The sequence below is a fragment of the Ostrea edulis genome, chromosome 4 (assembly GCF_947568905.1).
Source record: "Ostrea edulis chromosome 4, xbOstEdul1.1, whole genome shotgun sequence".
Classification (NCBI taxonomy): Eukaryota; Metazoa; Mollusca; class Bivalvia; order Ostreida; family Ostreidae; genus Ostrea; species Ostrea edulis.
In genome coordinates this window covers 79916027-79939680 of record NC_079167.1, presented here as the reverse complement: position 1 = coordinate 79939680, position 23654 = coordinate 79916027, and the positions used below count along the sequence as shown (strand labels likewise).

Sequence of the window (23654 nt, the reverse complement as noted above, 5' to 3'; positions counted from 1 at the left end):
GGGATCCGGGTTAGACTAGGTCCTTAGTACCCCCTTGCTTGTCGTAAGTGGAGACTAAGTGGGGTGGTCCTTCGGATGAGACCGCAAAAACTGAGGTCCCGTGTCACAGCAGGTGTGGCACGATAAAGATCCCTCCCTGCTCAATGGCCATAAGCGCCGAGCATAGGACTAAATTTTTGCAGCCCTTCATCGGCAGTGGTGACGTCTCCATATGAGTGAAATATTCTCGAGAGGGACGTAAAACAATATTCAATCAATCAATATATATCGAATAAAACGCACCTCTCTTCAACTTATGTAGCTGTTTGATATCTTAAACTGATAATTGCAGCCATGAGACAAAGTTCGCGTTTTGCTGGTTTTTCGCTCTATGTGTCAAATACAACTACAAAGGAAGATGGGTATCTATGTTATAAGAACGGACAGGAGTCACCGCCCTTGGATTTCAGTACAACTTGTGTCAAACATGGACGTTACATTATATTTTACAATGAAAGACTTGACGGAACGACTTATCCTACCGGATATGAAACAGCTTGGGTTATCACAGAATTGTGTGAAGTAACTGTAACAGGTAAATGTAACATTGTGCTATCATACAATTAAAATACGTTTGATGCAGTATGATAAATTAGGTGCTATATTTTCTCTATATTACATCCTTAGGTTGTAAAGAATCCGGTGTGTATGGATATGACTGTGATCTACCCTGCCCAATTAACTGTCAGGAATCGAGATGTGACATTGTCAACGGAACGTGTTTGGGTTGTACTGCAGGATGGGTGGGGGAGTTTTGTAACAAATGTAAGATTACGTTTGTTATACCATGCAAATATTATTGATACTTTAATGTATATACATTTAATGTAAAATGAGATGTGACAATTGTAAGATGTAACAAATGTAAGAGTACGGTGAAATCCTTATTCCTGTATGATTGACACTCTGATGGAAACGAGTTTAATTGAAAATCGGACATAAAACGGAAAAAATTATCAATATAATGAATTTTCTTTTCGTAGCATGTCCAGCTGGATATTACGGTTTACAGTGTAGATTTACGTGTACTGGACACTGCAGAGACAACCTGTCCTGTAATCACACCACTGGACAATGTGACTATGGCTGTGACAATGGATGGACAAGAACACATTGTAACACAGGTAATTCATTTTTCGTTATCTTAAAGTGTAAAGTATTTACGTTTACTAACCGTTGTGGAATATTTGGTGGTTAAATATCAATATATTTTAAATTTGATGAATATGACAAGAAAGTAGCAATGAATATGAAACGGAAATGCGAATCTTTGTTGAAAGTAATAAATTTTTCGATCGTACTTTACCAGAGTGTCCTGCAGAATCATACGGCCCTGATTGTGTGTATAACTGTAGTAGACAGTGTCTGAGTTACCTCCCCTGTAACAGGACAACGGGAAGATGTGATGGAGGCTGTAATTCAGGATATACCGGGGAACTCTGTGACAAAGGTGAGATGTTTGAAGTGTGGTTTAGAAGCATTCTTGTACATTTTGATAATTCATGTAACTGTTTTGTTTCTCTACTGGGTTCTTTTCTATTATAACATTTAAGAACTTCACAGCTATATATTTAGCTCCGATTGAAATTTATCACTTTTAATACAGCTATTGCATAGGCAGGGTAATAATTTGAAATCGTTATCATTAAATGATTTTGTATTTCCATATGGCAATACTTTGCAATCTGTTAAGAATATTTTTGATAGATATTAAGAGATTATAAATAATTATGTTTTACATTGATAGTCTGTTCAGTTGGTCGGTACGGACTGAATTGTTCAGAGAACTGCAGTTCCCGTTGTCGATCTGAAAGTAATCATTGTAACCATAAAGACGGACATTGTGAACATGGATGTGACGATGGATTCCAAGGAAGTAAATGTGAAGAAAGTAAGATCCAGTTCTTAATGATCAAAATAATCCTAATTTATTCTTTTTTGTATTATTGAGTGAATTGATTTTGCCAGGTTTTGTAACTGATATGTTGAATTTTTGTTGGATCAGTTCACAGTGTTTAAGGATATGAATTTTAATTATGTTTGCATGACTAAGACGTAGTTGAAAACAAACCTCATAGACAAAATGGAGTGATACGGGAATTTCAAAATAAAGGAAATTTAGAAATTTAATCATCTGCATATGGTTCTAATTTATTACTTCAACGGACTGAATAGGGGAGAGCATGATCTTGGCATCATCAATATTTAAACTGTGAAGGGCTATTGAGAAATAACTTCATGTTACAGGGGTTTCAACAATCTTGTTTAACGTCAGCATTATAAAAATGCGATCGTCTTTATAATGGTCTTATTTGCAAATATAGTTTCTCAATGGGTCGAATGCCCTCTCCTTTGTTTTATACCAATTGTTAAAGCGTTTAATACTTATTTTGACTACATAGTACGCCGTTTACCTAATGAAGATATATGGCTCACGGCGGGTGTGACCGATCAATAGGGAATTAATCCTTTTAGGCATCTGATCTCACCTCAAATGGATCCAGGGACCCGTGTTTCCCTGCTTTAAATTTTGTATTTCTTTATTGGATTTAGGATATTGATCATTCACTATTGATTATCTTCACGTTTAGGATTGATTGGTTTTCATGATTTACAGACATGTAAAGGTGTGTATTGTCCAGGATTTAGAAAATATATCATAAAATCACTAAGTTATCTTCATTTTCACACACACACACACACACACACGTGCATAATGCCGAAACTCACTACACAAGACTTTACACCTGAAACTCACTACACTATGTTCTAGTTATGCTAACCAGAATATAAATTCATTTTTACGTAATGTGGGACATCTGTATATTGTTCTGATACTTGAAATATAGAAAAGCCGTCTCTAAAAATATTGAATTTACACCGGATACCTACGACACGGTGTCACATGACTCATGTGAACACACACGGGAAACTCACTACAGAGTGTTTAAACGTGATATATTACCCGAAAGTCACTACATTTAGTCTGGCGATTGATTGAGAGCACAGGAAACTCAAGCATTTCAACCATTTTCAAAAAAACAAAACAAAACCCAACAATTTTTATTTTACAGTATCCCCCTTTACAGCAAACAGGACTATTCCGGATACTAAAGTAAAGGGGGGGGTCTTTACTTTGGTATACGGAATAGTCCTGTTCGCTATAATTTACATGTGTTTATTGAAATAAAATCCCAGTCTTTTATGCATTGTTTTACTTCAGTTTATCACAAAATATTATCCGGAAAGTTGGTACCTTTAAAAGAACTATTTTTTTTTTTATATATCAGACGATATGGCTTCTCGGCCAGTGCACGAGGTTGTGTTTAGCAATGAATATTTTCATATTTCAATGACCTTCATATCCGAAGAAGAGCCTCGGTTTGAAGTGTCACATTGTAACCTATATATTTGATCATAAGTTATATTAATTAAAGGTATTTGATGTTCTACCAAGGAGTGGATGCAAGGGTTGGAGGACGTGTACCAATCCTCAGAGGCAATGGGTCTAAATAGTCCGGCGTTATGCCTTCAGTGCGTCCATGGTTAAGCCCTGGTGGGGCATGGGATGAGACACCTGGTGTTGTAGCGTATACCCCCTTCAGTAGGTTCATCCTCCGGAAAATCTGCTTTATGCCTAGCCATTTAGTAATTACTTTCAGAGAATTTAGGATAATGGAGGATCCAGATGGATATTTACGTCCTAGGTTGAAAATTTAAAACGTTTCTATTTACCATTTTATTAATCGTCTATCATTGTATGAAAGTCCTTTTAAATTGAGATTAAACTATTTTTTTTATGTGTTTGGTATAAAAGTAAGGAAAAACTCCTATTTTTTCCCCCGACATAAATTGTGAAAAAGGTTCATTTATCATTCGACAATATAGAGTCTTTCATCGAATCACGAATACTGGTTCAATATCCGTTTTTAACATTTTCTATGTCACAGTATAAGTTGGATTTTATAATATGTCCTGTGTTACACAATAATATCAAATAAAAATAAGGTCTGATGAAAAGACGAAGAGTGGATATTGAAAATGTACATATACAGTAAATGTATTCGTCTGCTCATGCATTGTGTCCTTGTACAGAGTACAAGAATAGCTTTTCCCCCAAGCTATTTACCCCCCCCCCCCCGAAATTCTGGCTATAAAGCAACCCTACCACATCCACCGGAAACCTGGCTAACTATCAGTATTACCCCTAAATAAATTTGGCTATATAGCAAAATGCATCTTATTAAAAAATGATCCTTCATAAGCGCAATGAGCATTCAATTCAGTAGTTGAACGACTGCCAAAAGAATTTACCCCTTTAATCAATATATCAAAGATATTAATGAAATTGCAACCAACCACGTATGTGTATTGTAGGGAAGTTTCACTACTAGGGCTAGGGGATATAGCCACCCCTTAAAGGGGGTGACTCACTAAATACCATAGCCAGTCTTCCGATGGAAATCCAGACCAATCACGAAGGAGGGAGGCTCACTATTGATAAGTGTGGGGTGGGTGTGGGGGGTCTAACTATATTGCCAGACTCCTCCGGGGGAGGGGGGCTTACTATATATAGCCAATTTTCCGGGGGGAGTCGCATTATATAATACCGGTAATTAATATTAAGCAGATCTAAACAAGGAGTTCAGTCTATGAATCACCAAATCAACGTAAACTCAAATAATTCAAGACATCTTTAAGCATTTGAAAATATCAATTCATTTGATGCGCGCAACAATTCAATTGAAGATCTCTTCAAATAATTAATAATATCTACTATTCTAATTTCTAGCGCGCATTGATTAAATTGTTTATATTGCTCTGATACTTAAAATATAGAAAATCCGTCTTTAACAAAATTGAATTTTCACCTGATACCTACGACACCATGTCACATGTGAACACACACCGGAAACTCACTACAGAGTGTATAAACTTGATATATTACATGAAAGTCACTACATTTAGTCTGGCGGTTGATTGAAGGAATTAAAAGGGAACTCAAGTGTTTCAACCACTTCTCAAAAAACAACTTTTTGGGGAATTTATATAAATATCAGAGAGAGAGAGAGAGAGAGAGAGAGAGAGAGAGAGAGAGAGAGGCTGTCTAGTGTTTTGTCAGTTGAACTAAAATATACTCTTCTGTAACAGAAATTAATGTTAAAAAGATTTGAAAAAGGTTTTCAGTCTAAGAAGCTAAATTCAAGATAAGTTTAATTATTTGAAGATATCATCAATTCATTTGATGCTTGCAACAATTCAATGAAACATGTTCAGATAATTACTAAAATCTACAATTCTGAATTATTGCGCGCATTGATTGAATTCTTTATAGCATTGAATACTTTGATGAGTTGATTAGGCTATAGTTGAATTGTTGTTCTCTTCAAATGAATTACTGATATCAACAATTGAATTGATGCCCTCCACAATTTAATTAAAAAAAGCTTTAATTCAATTACTGGCGCTTCAATTCAATTACTGTGTGTAATAATTTAATTATTGCTCTCTTCAATTGAATTGATATTTATTCAATTGATGCATGCAATACTTCTTCTAGATACAACAACTATCTAATTAGATCTGTCTTGAATTCATTATATTAATTGAAGTGTTTCTCTCTATATAAGAGTTGATGTGCTCATTAATTTCTTGTACAAAAATCGTTGTAAATAATTAAGATATTTTCAATTGAATTAAAGAGATTATTAAATCAATTATACGGAGCTCAAAATCACATGCCGCGCTGAAGTATTGCAGTCATCAGTTAAATAAATGCGCGCAGCAAACCCATTATTGCTCTCATACATTGAATTGATGGGCAGCGCGCATTATTTAATATATGGGCGCAATAATTGATGTGAACACCTAATCAATTGATGAGAACAATGATTGATTTGATGCGCACGTCAATTGATTATTACGGGTAATAATTGAACTGATCTTTTTATCTGAGTTTTTGTTAATTTGGCGCTCCTTATCAGTCACACTTGTAATATAACCAATGTTGCATTCAAAGGCGTCTGTATCCTGGATGTCCTTTATGTCGAAATACGACCCCAAAGGCCATTTAAAGGTGACCATACAGGAAATATTCCTGGTTATATGACAGTGTACTACAGTGCTTTAAAGATCTTTTTTTTTAAATATCTGAATACAGACACTGCTCAAGTCACAGGAAGAACTTGTACCAAGGACTTTTAAAAATACTGTGTGTCCCTGCATCCATCATGAATCTGATCGTTCAGAGTTCAGGATTTTTCTTTCGTACTACTCTTTCAGCAATCTATCAAGAGATACTGAATTTATAAGACTCTATTAAATTGTCTTGATTTTTCATTAGTATTTGAGAAGACACTGAGTAAAAATACTCCTAATCCAATTTGTCACTTGCGAAGTCCAAACCTAATGAAAACTACACCAATTTTAAGACTTCTTTAAAGCAAAGTACAATCAACTGCAAAATATAGGTGTACATATTTATTTCATAAGCATACAAAGCTGATCAATTTAGCTCAAAAAACCTCATATGATGTAAATAAAGCTACTCTTTAGTCTTAAAACAGCAGACACTTAATGTTCATTCATATTTGAAATTTGAGTTAGCTATCAAACTTGAAATATCTATTGAATATAAATGAAAACAAGTTACAAGTAAGAGCATGGTACTATCAATTACATTATAAGTACATTAGTGTTAAACTGCAATTAGTTTTAGTTAAATACTGTTATATTATCTTAGTATATTCATTCAGTCTTTCAATCGCACATGAATATAAGGCCTTGGAATACCATTAAACTTTTTGTTCAATTCAAGATATAGATGGAGAATTATTTCATGTGTACTGCTGTTGATTATATATTTATCAATTTTGAATGAACCAATGTATGGTGTACAATGAATGACAAATGCTGATAATACATCTTGTATATAAAACTAGTATCAAAACCATATACAAGAAAGATTTAAGAAACATATATGCCCTCCATATTACAATATTGAAAATGATCATTTAGAATGTCTGTAGCAAAAGTTACAATGTATCTATTAGTCAGAGGCAACCATTATATGTGATCTCTAAAGGTACCGAGCAGATATTTTCAAATAACCAGTTATTTGAGTCCTGACCTTTGACCTTGAGAGTTTAAAACCAATGGGAGCCATCTATTCTTTAGGCGGCACCAGACTACCAAGTTTGATGTTTGTCAAACAAGGGTTCTCAAGATACTGAATGGACAAAATCTGATGTCCAGAGTAGTTTGACCATTGACCTTAAAATGAATACTAGATATCTACACTTATGATGTGTCAGTGTACCAAGTTTGATGTCTGTCAAGAAACGCAAACTCAAGATATTGTGTAGACAATACCTATGTCCGTAGCATTTTGACCATTGACCTTGTGACTTCAAAATCAAATGGAGTCATCTACTCCTTAGGTAGAACAAGTGTACCTGATTTGATATCTGTCAAGCAAAGAGTCCTCAATATATTGAGCAGACAATATCTTGTCATGTCCAGTTTGACCCTTGACCTTGTGACCTCAAAATCCATGGGGTATCTAATTCTTAAGGAAAATTAGTGAACCAAGTTTGATGTCTGTCAAGCGAATGGTTCTCAAATATTGAACAGACGGTATCTTACTATGTCCAATTTTACCTTCAACCTTGGGATCTGGAAATCAGTAGGGGTCATCTACTCTCTAGGGGCAACCGCTGTACCAAGTTTAGTAACTGTCAGGTAAAGGGTTGGTTCTTTAAATATTCAGTGGACAATATTTTATTATGTACAGTTTGACCTTTGTCCTTGTGACTTCAAAATGAATATGGGACATTATGGGACATATACTTCTTAAAGGAAACCATCTACTTCTTAAAAGAAACCACCTACTTCTTAAAAGAAACCAGTATACCGAGTTTGATGTCTGTCAGGAAAGCGTTCTCAAGATATTGAACAGACAATATCTTACTGTGTCCAGTTTGACCCTTGACCCTGTGACCTGTAAATTAATATGGTTCATTCACTATCTAGGGGCAATCATTGTACCAAGTTTGGAAACAGTCAAGCAAAAGAATTCATTAGATATTGAGCAGACAAGATTTGCTCTACAGACCGAATTAGTCATGTAAAACAATATATACGTCCCCTCTCGTTCAAATGGAGGGGGCATAAAAATTGGATTAACTCTTTGTAACACCTCTGCTAGGAAGTAATTTTTTTAACAGCAAACTTTCCACGACACCATGTTAAACTGGACAGCGATTTCTCCTTCCAAATGGATTTTAGACAGTCAACCTGAGCCAGAGTTTTTCCTAGTTTGATGAAAGTCTCAAATTGTCTTTACAAAGCTGCCTTTTCTGCAGTGGTCCAAGTGTGGCACTGAACATTGGCTGTAATAAAGAATGGACAGTACATATCACTTGAAACAGTTGTACAACAGTTTCTTGAAAGATTGTCCAACTCATTTTCTCTATCATTTACCATAACTTAAAGTAAATGATTTCAAATCAATAATATATTTTTTAAATGTTCTATCCTAAACCTTTATTAAACTACCAATAGATATTTAATATAAAATAAGAATATTGATAAAACTGATGTATGCTCCCCAAAATACATCTCACCTGAATGAACTATTTCAAATAACAAATGATTCACACAATGCTCAATAAATGTTGATATATTGTTGGAATGAAGGTTTCTTTATCATATATAAGGTATATGTTGAGTGATGTTGACCTTTACAAAATGACCTTGAGTGACCTTTGTCTGAAAGCCATTTGCCTATTACCTATCTGCACGATTTATGATCCATACTTGTTTAAAAACTAATGAAATAAGGCACTTTTCCTTATATATAAGGTGTATATTCTGAGTGAGCCTGACCTTCCCAAAATGACATTGGTCCAAAAGTCTGGTCATGAGTAAACTTTGAGTAGAGTAACAGAAAAATATGACTGTCCAAAATCCCAGCATTAAATTGGTGCAGCCTAAAGAACATTTGACTTTTGAGTCATGTGATCATGACCCTCTACAAATAACCTGGGCATAAGGTTTATGACATACTTCTTGGCTATAAGCAGCCTCTGTGTCAAGTATGACTTCTCCATGCACCTCTAACTTAGAATATTAACATTCCTAAGACTTCATAATCTGAAACTCCTAAACTGTGCCCCTAAACTTGTCTGAATGACTTGTGTTCAGGGTCATGACATTTCTTTGATCATATTTTAATTAATCTTGTATAATTTTCTGAAGTTATTTCATAATAAAATTACATTATAGAGAAGAATTTTGCATTGCACACCCAGAAACCTTGACCTAGCTTGTCAAAATGATTATCATCTGATGCTGGTTGTTGCACATTCTTTGAACACAAGCAACCTCTGCACCTAGTATATTATTCTCCTGTTTATCTCATCTTGCAATTTATGGCAAGGACAAACAAGATGTGTTTGTGAAACACAAATGCACCCGATAATGGCCAATTCTGAAGATGGCCAAGGTCAAAAGGACAAATATCTTGGTACCAGTAGAAAGATCTTGTCACAAGAAATGTTCATGTACAATATGAAAGCTCTAATATTTACCATTTAGAAGTTATGACCAATGTCAATTTTTTCTCAAAAAGTAGGTCAAATGTCAAGGTCAAAAGGTTTAGTACCCACGGAAAGGTCTTGTCATAAGGAATACTCATGTGAAATATCAAAGCTCTAGCTCTTACTGTTCAAAGGTTATTAGCAAGGTTAAAGTTTCAGACAGAATGACAGACAGGACAAAAACAATATCCCCCCCCCCCCCCCCGATCTTTGATCTAGGGGGCATAAAAATATCTGTAATCTTGTCCAAATGACCCTCTGCTAAGGTCAGGACATACCCTTAAGTTAAAGCAAACAAGGCTCAAAATTTTTCTAATTTCAAAAAAACAACAAAATGATCTAAATTAAGTAAACTTTGTCCAATCATTATGAAAACCCTAGGTGCAGATTTTTATATGTCTTTATGATTTGAGAGAGTGTACACATTTTAAGAAAATTCCATTAGCTAGTCTCCTAAAATGAGTACAGCCAAAATTATGCCTACAGACAAATCGACAGACAGACAGACCAACAGACAGACATGGCGATTCTAATATACCCTCCTAAACTTCATTTGCTTGGGAATAACAAAATATAATACAAATTATGACATACAAATACCTCGCTTTTTTCTTCCCGACTTCCTAGATGAGCTAGGGTGCCTCAGTATCTGCATTCCCTCTGAATATAGTCTACAACATTGAAGAGATAAAGCTTTAAAATGTTTGTACTGCTGTAAGTTACTATTAACAAAATGTAAATGAACTTTAAATATGTAATATACATATCGCGTTTTCCAAACACATAAACAAGTTACTTCCACCCTGTGTATGTGGGGACTCGGGCAAGTGTTGATGTCTCTATTTGAGTGAAATCCAATAACAAGAATATTAGTAATTGCTTCCCCAAACTGCATCTAACCAATGAAGTTGAACTACTTCATGTAACAAATGACTTGCACAATGATATATAACTTTTGAAATAAAGGTTCTTTTCTATATAAGGTACATGTTGAGTGACCTTGATCTTTCCAAAATGATCTTTAGTGACCTAATCATTTGAAATTTATTAAGTTGCCTATTTAACTTATCTGTGTAATATATGGTCAATACCTATTCAAAAACTTTTTCCTTGTTAAATATAACCTTATTTTATTACCAAACATTTTGTCTTCACGCCGCACAACACAGTACACGTTAACATTATTTCACATTAGGAAATACTGGTCCAATCATTTTAAATATTGAATGTTTTTAAATCTTCTTTTTTTTAAATGCATTCATTATTTCTAAGTTACATTTTAATTTCTGAGGTGCAGGGTGGTGAGTAGGAATGTTATTTTTGAAATCATCACAATTAAATCATATCAAGATTGTGAAACTAAATTCAACATGCTTTAAACCAAATTTCAATGTGTTGATTGAGAGACAAAAGATTTTTGAAATCCAAATATAAACTTTGAATATTTTAGAAAGAGATAACAATGTTAAAAAGTTCTTGGATATCAACATGGTTGGTTACTACAGGCTTCTCAAAAGAATTGATCACTTTGTATTGACATTGAAACTCACTTAACAGTTTAAGTGTGTGAAAAATCTGTATTGACAATGAAACTCACTACATGTGTGTGATTAATAGAATCCTTCATTAGTACGAGTGTGGGATAGGGAAATTCCACCGAGGGGACAAGATTCGCAGTCTAGGACGAGGCTTTGCCGAGTCCTAGACAGCGAATCTTGTTCCAGAGGTGGAATTTCCCTATCCCACATGAGTAAATGATGAAGGATTATTTTTCTCACATTTTACCTACAGTTTAGTGTATAAATTTAGGAGCTTTGAGAAAATTCTAAATTATCAAAATCTTCATTTGAACTTCGATGCAAAAACTAATTAGATAGGCAGAAAGAGCATACCCGAAAATGGTTTACACTGTAAGTGTAAACTAAAAAACCCAAGATTGTCCGCCAGAAAGCTATATAAATTAAAATTCAAAGATAACAATGCAAAATATTTTTACTTCACTGTGTAACGTAAATCTTCACCGTGTGACGTAAATCATAGAAAATATATGACGTCACAATCAAATGACGCCGCAGCAGTGTGAGACAGAAAAATCTCACATGGCTGTCTCACATGGGTAAAGTCAATCTCACACTGGTGATAATGTGAGAAAAATCTGTATTGACATTGAAACTCACTACATGTGTGTGATAAATCTGTATTAACATTGAAACTCAATATATGTGTGTGATAAATCTGTATTGACATTGAAACTCAATATATGTGTGTGATAAATATGTATTGACATTGAAACTCACATGTGTGTGATAAATCTGTATTGACATTGAAACTCACTACATGTGTGTGATAAATCTGTATTGACAATGAAACTCACTACATGTGTGTGATAAATCTGTATTGACATTGAAACTCACTACATGTGTATGATAAATCTGTATGATAAATCTGTATTAACATTGAAACTCAATATATGTGTGTGATAAATCTGTATTGACATTGAAACTCAATATATGTGTGTGATAAATATGTATTGACATTGAAACTCACATGTGTGTGATAAATCTGTATTGACATTGAAACTCACTACATGTGTGTGGTAAATCTGTACTGGCATTGAAACTCACTACATGTGTATTGATCTGTACTGACATTGAAACTCACTACATGTGTGTGATGTGTACTGGCATTTAAACTCACTACACGCATGTGATAAATGCGTACTGGCACTGAAACTCATTACATGTGTGCAAATGTGTACTGGCACTGAAACTCACTGCATGTGTGTGATAAATATATATTGACATAAAACTCACTGCATATATCAGATGTGTTCTAACATTGAAACTTGCTACATGTGTGATAAATGCATATGTATATTGGCATGATATCACGTGTGCATTGCATGTGTGTGATAAATGGAATCCTTCATTCGTATGAATGGGAGATAGGGAAATTCCACCAAGGGGACAAGATTTGCAGTCTAGGACGAGACTTTGCTGAGTCTTAAGCAGTGAATCTTGTTCCAGAGGTGGAATTTCCCTATCCCACATGAGCAAATAATAAAGTGTTATTTTTCTCACATTTTATCAGTTCAGTATTTTAATTCAAGAGCTTTGAGAAAATTCAAAATTATTGAAATCCTTCTTTGAATATATGCAAAAATTAATTACACAGTATGAAGATCTCAGCATACCTGAAAATGGTTTACAATATAAGTGTGAAGTACAAAACCCAAGGTTGTCCATAAAAAAGCTATACATAATATATATCAAATTGAAATTTGAAGAAAACAATACAAACTATTTTTCTTTATCGTGTAATGTAAATCAGAAAATATACGACATACATATGTACATCACAAGCAAAGATATGTCTTAGCAGTGTAAGGCAGAAAAATCTTGTATGGCTGTCTCACATGGGTTGAGTTGGTCTCACACTAGTGATTATGTGAGAAAGATGTATATTGCCTTATACTGGCATGAGACTCACTATTAATATATAATCAATTGAAATAGAGTCTGTATATTGATGAAGCAAACTAAAGACCAATTTCATTTGTCCAAAACTGGTGTACACTGCATTGCATACGTTATAAAACTGGTGTAAAACAACGCATTGAAAAATAAAATAAACTGTCGAAAACAAAAATATGGCAGAACATGTTATTTTCATTCTTGCCACTTTTATAATATATTCAAATCATCCAAATCCTTGACATAATTCACAAAGATCCCATAAAAGTATGAACATGATACATGCATGCAAACTATATAAACGGTGAAGCTGTTATGCATGAATTCTCATATTTTCAGTTGATGTTAATTTGTTAATCACCTCATATACCCTGACAAACTAGACAGTGATTCCTTATATTTATGTTCCCAGAACTTAGGGTATACTCTGTTCTCAATAACTATACAAGAGATCCTTTATATGCAATCTTTTTAAGATGATTGTACGTACATGTATATCATTTGGATGTGCAGAAAGATAGTATTTTAGTCTGAATGTGCATGCATTGGATTTTGGTACACTAACTTGGGAATCAGTCTAATTTTTTTTTTGTTCTTTGAGATTGTTTAATATTCATATTGTAGGCATTTATTAATTAAGACTTGTAATTTTTAAGATTTTTATTTTTAAGATATTTTTAAGATATTTATTAACTGATCTGCATGTTCAAAATGACCAATCTGCACATGCATGCAAAATTTCATTTTGATTGGATTTAATACTAAAATGTCTGTAACTTTCTTATGAATAAAGTGAATGAGTTGATATCACAGCATAGTAGATAGTATGTGTATCTATATAGATTGGTGTAATACAAAAATGCCAACACTCAGTATATGCATATCCTGTCTTTTGAAGATTCTATATTTTTTCTATATTTCAAGGACCATAATGTTTATGTTTTTCATTAAATTCTTCTGAAGTTGAGGATTTTAGTATGTCTTGGCACTTACAGATTGGTATGGTTAAAATTACTAGCCAGCATGTGCATGCACAATTGTGCTAAATTTTGATTAGACAATTTCAAAATCTCCACAGCTTTCTTATATATGATGCAAACATGAAATTCAAACTAATTATGCTAATCATATGTACATGATACAAATACCTGTTGGATGACATCAACAGAATTACAGATTGACATATGCACATAACGTGCATTGCTTTCTTTCATTTTTTGGTACTGAAATGACCACAACTTTCTTATTAAAGGGTAATTAAATTAAAATGATTTTTTGCTGTTGATTTACAATATGAATACCTACACATGCACATGTCAAGCATTTCATTCTGATTAGTTGCATACGTAATATTTAGATAACTGGTAAATCTCTTATGAATGAGAAAAATGGAATTATATTGACATATTCCAGGTACATACTATAAAAACTTAGAACGTAAGATTATGATTAGTTGTGCAGAAGCACAATGACATAATTTCTTAAATGGGGGGATGTTTGCTTAAACTACTCTCACACATCCTAACTGAAGAGCAACTTGAACTGACCAATGCAAGTCTGTCTTCCATTCTGAGTGATTGATGAAAAGTTCCTGTGGTTTTAAAAACGATAGAAAATGCATTGTTCCTTCAAATATATTGTTGGTGCGAACAGATATTCTAAGTATTTTTACAAACTATGGTCTTTCTCTGATCGATTGAGAGGGGTCGTAAAATCTTATGTCAGTAAAATAAAGGAGACATAATAGAAATTTGAAGGAGTGATTATTGGGATACCAGATCCCCCCCCCCCCCCCCCCCATGTAAATATAGAAGAGAGAGGGTTAATTTGTGATGAGCCACTGTGATGAAATCTCCAAATGTTTTAGATATACATATACAACAATATAAGATAAACAACTTTGTATTCAATATTTGTATTCACCTGAGGATGGATGTTAAAATCCAGAAAGCACTAGCGATTTGAATATATTTTGGAACTGCATATTTTCCTGCTTTTTTATTTAATTATTTTGACTGTGTGATATCAACTCTTTCTATTTGGATTATATATATAAATTGATGATCAGATTGAGTTCAATCACATAACATTTATTTCTCTACAGGCTGTTTCGTAAGGGGATGGTTTCCCCTCACTCGTCGGGAAAAAAATGACATCTAACGAAAAACATCCGCATGGCTGAGAATATGTTACACAGAAACATACTGGATAGTTGCTAAGCATGATTACACACAGGATTGAGTAAATAGAAATATATATATATATAGATAGAGAGAGAGAGAGAGAGAGAGAGAGAGAGAGAGAATTAAATACACACTAAGTCTTAAGGTTCAAGCCACATAATGCTGTAAATTGTAGGTGGAGGACCTCTGGATAGTGAGTACATGCTGCATAGATGTTCCCTATGACCCCCACCAATGATACATTGCCTGATAATTCATTTAAAAATGTTAAAGGAAAGAAATTCCAATCTTGTTTTTGATATTGCACTTTCTTCTCATTTATTTTGATAAAAGGGGTGCTTAGTTTATTAAATTCCTGAAAAAAAGCAATCGATAGAAAAATGCTGGTTAAATTTCGAATTGGAGCCTAGTAGGAAAAGAATACAGTACCTAAAATTTCTTGTGGTTAAAAAGTTAATTTCGATCTCATGGTGACATGGATGATTATTTATATGAATAATTTGTCACATACTTGACTCCAAGGAGGTTAGGTTCTTCATAATGATATCCCAGCTAGTTCCTCTCTTCTTTCTATGTCTCTACTGGCATTTTGAGACACATAGTTTTTGGGTGGTTTTCCACTCCTATTACAAGCTTCCTTAAACAGCACCTGGGTAGCCACTTTCAGAATCATTTACATGGTTCCCTGCATGTTTCATCTGTATCTCATAATCTGTTGCGTCAACTATGAAAAAGAAACTTGACATTAAAATCAAATGCAAAGAATCTAATGAAACATTAGCTTGCATATACACATGTATTTATATTATTTTTCAATCTAACATTGCATGGTGACACATATGATTAACATATATAACATGGAAATATTTCCTAAACATGGATTATTAAAGTACAAATACATGTATGCATATTTAAGAAATAAGTTTAATTTTTTAAAGTATTTAAGGGCATGAACTGCTGGGTACCTGTAAAGTGCGAAACGAAATCGAAACAAAACGAAATCCGCCGAAACGAAACGAAATCTACCGAAACGAAACAGATTGTATAACCGATCTCTTTTAATTATATCAGTTAAGCCGAAGGCCTACATCAAAGGGGAGGCGAATTTTATTGATATGTGGTAACTTTCACAGGGGCCTAAGATGCCATTTTTAATTATTATAATTAAAAGAGTTTGGTTATACAATTTGTTTCATTTCGCTTAGGTAGGTTTCGTTTCGTTTCGGTGGGTTTCGTTTCCTTTCGACATATTTCGTTTCGTTTCGGTGGATTTCGTTTCGTTTCGGTATATTTCGTTTCGTTTCGCACTTTACAGGTACCCTGAACTGCTGCGCTTTACGCCAGCATACTTCATGAAGAGTGTTGGTGCTTCATGAAAAGTATGGTGCATGTTTATGCCCTCTGACATGTAAATAAACATCATGATCTGAATTTTTAACATATTATGAACACTCAACTTAATATATTTAGTGGTACCAGACTACTATACATAAATGTAAGCTTAAATATTCTTGTATGTGTTGCTCTATTTCTACTGAATAGAAGTAGAATAGTATTCTTACTAGGCCTACTATATAATTGATACCAATAGAATTCGAATGCTGGACAACTCGCCCCCAAGACAACTCGCCCCCTCTTAGGACAACTCGCCCTCTCTCAGGACAAGTCGCCCCCTTCTCTTGAGACACTCGCCCCCCAGGGTTTGACATTAACTTTTTGGGGCACTAGACCAATCGGGCTACTTAAAATGATTTTTGCTAGACCTGACCTTACATCCACTAGCCCTGACCAACGTTCCAGAATTTTTTTTTATAAAATTCTCCATATCTAAATACATGTACTTAATTTAAATGAAAAACGTTAAGTTTGAACTAAAATGCATTTAATTGTCTCAAAAAAATCTTTAATCTCGTCATTCAATTTGATGCTTTTACTTTCAACCCTATTTTCAGTTTCATTAAATTTTTACCGGCACGGAAATTCTTTAATCCATTTAGAATAAATTGACCTCAATATTTTTTTTTAAATTTCTATTTCATAAGCCCTAGCTGCTTTGTTTCTTCCCAACGTTTTCCTTTTTTTTTCTTTCTTGAGACATCTTTTGCTTTCATTGAGGACGAGATTTCATATTTGATTATATAGACATTCCCGCACATATGTTTAATAAACACTTTCTTATATTCAATTCAAATGAACTGTTTTGGTGTTTTTTTCAATGAAAGTGAATTCAATAATTCTATTTAACCAAAACATAACTTTATACACATTAACAATGTGTAGATGTCGTAGAACATCACTTACGACCGCGACTTATTAGAACTAAAGATAGAGATTATGTCATCATGCGGTTCATTAAATTGCTCGCAAACTCTTTACAGTTATTTTTTTTATGAATAAAATATTTTATGATTTAAAGTAAAGTTTCTTAAATTTGTTCATATTTTTAACACGACCAGTCGGACTAGTAAATAAACATTTTACCCAACCAGACCTATCATTTAGTAGTCTCGGTCGGTCGGGCGTGCCTTAGTGTCAAACCCTGCCCCCAATATTATATATAAATATATTATCACATTTTATTTTTATTTTGTGTGTGTTATTTACACTTTTAACATTTATCAATGATGAAGCATGTAAAACTCTAGTAAACTCGCTAGTTACATCCAGATTAGATTACGGAAATGCATTGCTTTATGGTGTTCATTCTAAACACACCAGCAAACTTCAGAGGGCACAAAACACAGCTGCAAGATTAATAACATGCTCAAAAAAATCCGACCATATTACTCCTGTTCTAATAGATCTTCACTGGTTCCCAGTTGAGTACAGAATTCAATATAAGATACTTCCTTCATACTTTCAAATCTCCCAACAACCTATCTCCAGTTTACATAAAGGATATCCTTACAGTTTACAATCCCACACGATCACTAAGATCCGAATCTCTGCATCTTCTCCAGGTACCTCGGACACGTACGAAAACATATGGGGATCGACGTTTGGACAAAGCTGCATCGAGTCTCTGGAATTCTCTGCCTTTTAAACTCAGACAATGTACTTCATTGTCTAATTTTAAAGTGGACCTCAGAATGCATCTCTTTAAATTAGCTTTTAATTTGTGATTATTTTTATATACTTAGTGCTCTTACATACAGCTCTTACAGTGCTGTTAACAAAAAACAAACACCCCCCCCCCCCAAAAAAAAAACCCCCTGCTGTTTGTTATTATGCCTATGTCCTTGTTATGTATTTAATTATTCTTAAGGGTTGTTTTAAATTGTTTCATATGTTATTATGGTAATCATATCATATCGCTATATATTAATAATAATATTTATGCATTTTAATTCTGACACTATGAATATTTTATTCACATGTATGTGCACATCGATTTTATATTATCTTTTCTTTCACATTTGTAAAGCGCTTTAGAGAAATAATGTTGATAGGGCGCTATATAAATCTTTTAATTACAATTACAATTATAAAGATACGTCTTTTTCTTTCATACTTTAACACGAATGGTAAATTCTAATAGAATTATACATATATTTAATTATTGCATTTCAGAAAAAGTTATATTTTTCATAAATCAATTGGCAAGGAAAATTATATTTACTGATCTTCAGGTAATTGATTAAATGTCTCTAATACTGAGAAAATTTTGAGGGTGTGGGTGTTTCTTTTATCGATATAGTATACATAAGTGTAAAGGTGAAGCATGAATATTCTGATACATGTAATTATCTTTTAATGCATTTCTCAACTAATACCCGTTGAAAAATAAAATTCCCATTTTAGAAATTTTATAATGGCTTTGCTTTACTGATTCTTTTTACGCAGTGTGATTCTTTTTACGCGGTGATTTCAAAGTGTAAAGAACTCTGATGATGAGTAACTCATAACGTTTGAAGTAAATTTATAACAGCTTGGGGGAAATGAAACAATTAGATTTAACAACAGACGCAGATTATTGATAATTATACTACGTCAGCTGTAGACCAAGCTAATACTCTCCCTATACCAAACGCTAACTTGTTTCCGCTGAAATTATATATTTTACATGTACATAAAAGTGATGATGAATTTACTGAACCCAAACACTGGATTTCCACTAAAATCGTTCGTCTTGCATAAAAAGACATGAAGTTCGGTGTTAATGTGAACACGTCTTATTGTCTGTGATGTATATACTATCTATAAGAAATTCATTAATTTTTGGTAATACACCTCTTGGATTTAGACCAAAAATAATAATTGTAAACATGTATGATATGTAGGAGCGAATTATCTCAAGAGAGGGGGCGAGTTGTCCCGAAGAGGGGGCGAGTTGTCTTGAGGGCGGGTTGTCTTAGGGGCGAGTTGTCCCGATGAGGGGGTGAGTTGTCTTGAGGGCGAGTTGTCTTGGGGGCGAGTTGTCCTGATACCTAGAATTCATATACACACTATGGCAAAAATATTACAATGTAGGTTCATTGTTAATATTATTAAAATATCATACATACATGTATATCATACTATTTTACCACTACCCCTACAACAGACATGGGCAATACTCATTATACTGCACAGGTATTTTAATCAATAAATATATATAAATAAATAAAAGGAAAAAACTCTATCTCTATAAATAGATGATAAATACACTATATATCTATCTATATGCATCCCCCCTCCCATTTTTCTATTCGTATCCATTTACAGATTAACAGCTGATTAAAAATTCAGATACCTGTAAATACTGGTAAACTGACAGACAGACAATGGTAATACATGTATATATGCAGCACTGACTGATGTCTATAAACAATGATATCCTCATTTTATACTTACTAATACATAACTTTAAACACAGCACTAAGAAAATAATCTGACCCCTTTTTTTTCTTCTTCAGTCGGTCTACGGCACGAGAAAAATAATCTCCAAGTGCTGACAAATTCAAAAACTTCTGAATTTTTAACAATACTATTTTACATTTGTAAATGGTGCAAAATACAGATAATATTTTGAAACATAGGCTACACAAAATTGATTTACATAACTTCATTTATTTGAGAGTGTGAAATAACAAGAGTGTGAAGATTAAAACACTGTTATGTAATCGTTAGAGATGTCTATGAAACTCACGATAACATGTACCCAGTTCGAATCTCGTAATGGATTTATTATTTTTTTTTCAATTTTATTTTTAGAAATACATATAAATAGTATCTGATTTCTTACAATTGAATAAGTAAAAAAATAAACAAAGATAAAAAATGTCATTTCTGCAACTTTATATGAAATTTACAAAAAGCCCTGGGGATCTTCCCCACTCGATTGAACAGTCTGTACATGTTCTGGTGCCGGTGTTGCGGTGATCGCTGTCGCTAGTGTTCAGGGTCGCTCTAAAAATAGCGGTAGCCCTTGACCGAAACCCCTTTATTTTTTTTAATGTAAGTTACACCGATTTGGCAACACTCTGAGAGAGAGAGAGAGAGAGAGAAATCCGGATCTGCTCTTGCCTTTTCATAAATTCAGTGAACTAGATTGGAGTTTCCATTTACTTAAAAAGTATATCTTCTTAACAGGACAAACACTGATAATTTAACATGAATTTGGTCTGGTATGAAAACACTGGATCTAGCTGCATGCACAAATGGGGATGGGGTTGGAGAGAAGAAAGGGGGGGGGACTTCATTTTGGGACAAATTACTTTATTTTTCATTCTATTCATATTGATGAGAGACACTTGAACCGCACATACTTTAAATGTCCTTGTCCCATTTGATTTCAACACCCTTTATTTGGAAATTTCTTTCAACGCCTATAAATCAACATATTATATAAAGTTGTTTATAGCCATGGCGTAAAGTCAACCATCAGATAAATTAACCCAAAATCTTTGCAACTGGTCGATGTTGGAACAAAATGAAATCTAAACAATTTCTTAAAATAAGGTAAACAATATTTTCCCCAAGAACTTGTTTAACCGCGCTTGACCACACCTTCCTTATTAAGGGGAAAGAGGCTGGAGCTATCCACCGGTTACCAGTTAATAATATCCAAAAATAGTGGTAATAAAGACCCAATTTTTTGGAGCTATGTACTTGTTTAATTTTCTTTGATATTGTCGCTTTGAAACGGGGTTTATATCTTTGAAAATATTGAAAATATTTTGCCAAGCTAAGATAGAATATTCTAAAGAGGAAATTCCAGTTGTTCGTCAGTTTGTTATATATCAATGTTATACATTAAGATACGCATGCATATTCATCAAAGAATGACAAATATACTGTGTATAATAATTCAATTCTCATTTAATATTTAGAGAATTGTTGCTTTTAACGATGTTCATATGTCTAAAAAAAAAACGTGTACACCGATATTGTATTGAAGAGGAAATTCTAACTATTCCTTGATTCTGTATTTGTAAAACATTTTGTCAAATCAATGATAAACCAAAATACTGAAGATAATCATGATGATATAAAACAAACACAAAAACATACAGAAAATGAAAACCATTGAACTATTTAAGCTTACACGCATCTAATTGTATCTTAGTCGTGTCAAAGGTCAACTTACTTTTTCTCACCATTACTGCAGAATAACGATACATCACATACCCCAATGTATTCAAACTAAACGGACGGGAACAAAAATATCAATTTTAAATCATTAATTGACTACTTATATTCAATTAAATAAACAAAAACACTTACATTTGCATTGTCATCCACTCGACCTCGTTTCCTTAGGAAGTTGAATTTGCGCATGCACGAGAATGTGGCAAGGATGCAAAGTGTGTAAGCACCCCATTATGGCTCGGTGTTGTGTGTAACAAAAGTCGTGTGTAACCCGGAAACTCACACTATACAAAATTTTGTATTTTCTGGGTAAAACACGATGAAAAATTCCGATTTCAAGGGGTCTCCAAACCTACGACACACTTTTGTGTCGTAGGTTCTGAAAATGTCGTAGGTTGCTCGTGTGTAACCTTATACGTGTCGTAAGTGTCGGCATAGTGCGCGAACACACACACACACACACACACACACACACACACACACACACACACACATACGTGTAACGCGTGTCAAATGAACACCTTAACTTCCCACCTGCAACTGAACACTTCTACAGTTATTGGTATTTTAGTACGAAAATTTACTATTTGGTACTAAAAACAACATAGAAGACATTGCTGCGGTCAAAATTTGTGAAATATCGTTTTATTCACTCCTTGAATTTTTGCTTATCAAGTGAACACTTTCCTTTACACACGGTCAATTGAACACTTTCCTTTACACACGGGCAATTGAACACTTTCCTTTACACACGGGCAATTGAACACATTCCTTTACACACGGGCAATTGAACACTTTCCTTTACACACGGTCAATTGAACACTTTCCTTTACACACAGGCAATTGAACACTCTGGCACAAACAGGCAAATGAACACTCTGACACACACGTGTAATTGAACACTCTGACGCACATGGCCAATTAAATACTCTGATACACGCAGCCAGTTAAACACTCTGATACACACGGGCAATCAAACACTCTGAAACATCCAAACAATCATTCTCACCACGCTAAATAAATAAGGCCAAATCTCTAAAGCTTACAAAAAAGCGTGAAATGATGATATAAATCGAAATTGGGATGGGATAGACAGGGAATCCACACATTTCGTTGAAATTATCGCCGCAAGAAAATAAAAAAAGGGGGGGGGGTAGTATTGATTGGATGATTGATTATATATTTTACGTCCCGTCGAGAATATTTTATTCATATTGAGACGTAACCAGCTTTAAGCGGAGTACCACGAATTTAGACCTATCCAATGTATCCATAGGGTTCAGGGTCGTAGCAGTGAGGGTTCTTTGAAATATCGTGCCAACACCTACTACATGTACGACAAGGGATATACGTTTATAAGGTCACATCCAAAAGATCCGTGATTCTCACTTCTAAATGTCGAGCGTTTGGCGAAGGAGCAATTAACACTACCAATTTTAACGTCTTAGGTTTGACGCATGAACGATGCTTGAACTCACGACCTCCCGGTCGGGGGGAAGGGGTAGCAGTGTCCATAATGATGACTTTTAATGTAATAATAACTTATGATAATCATCATTATATATATATATATACTTCTATGATTATAGACTCCCTCGTTTGCCAATGCATGCTGTACGTGCCAGACTCTGTAGTAATTCGACCAAAAAGTATGATAAATAAAATCAAAATTCTGTAATACAGTGCCTAAAGGATCTAAAACAAGTATTCATAATTTTATACATTTTTTGTATCACTTTAAGTTTTTTGTTGACTTTTGACATGAATAAAAATTAGATATCTTTGTAAAG

At 33.9% G+C, this 23654-nt stretch overlaps 1 protein-coding gene and 1 long non-coding RNA gene across 3 annotated transcripts in view; one reads left to right on the top strand and one right to left on the bottom strand.

The window, feature by feature from the left end:
* The first annotated feature begins 333 nt into the window (after nt 1–333).
* Nucleotides 334–23654, top strand: part of LOC125682711 (multiple epidermal growth factor-like domains protein 10) — a 41093-nt gene continuing 17772 nt past the window's right edge. The window contains exons 1-5 of the mRNA XM_056161496.1: nt 334–574; nt 667–804; nt 1023–1163; nt 1349–1489; nt 1787–1930. Coding sequence (XP_056017471.1) covers nt 334–574; nt 667–804; nt 1023–1163; nt 1349–1489; nt 1787–1930 — 805 coding nt within the window. The remainder of the gene's footprint in view (nt 575–666; nt 805–1022; nt 1164–1348; nt 1490–1786; nt 1931–23654) is intronic.
* LOC130054348 (uncharacterized) lies at nt 6505–22073 on the bottom strand. Of its 2 annotated transcripts, none has more exons than XR_008802643.1 (4): nt 22000–22073; nt 15806–16018; nt 10239–10309; nt 6505–8429 (listed from the first exon to the last, which is right to left on the bottom strand). It is a non-coding gene; the product is annotated as an uncharacterized LOC130054348 (long non-coding RNA). The 2 variants fall into 2 exon arrangements; XR_008802644.1 differs by lacking the exon at nt 22000–22073 and adding an exon at nt 20128–20359.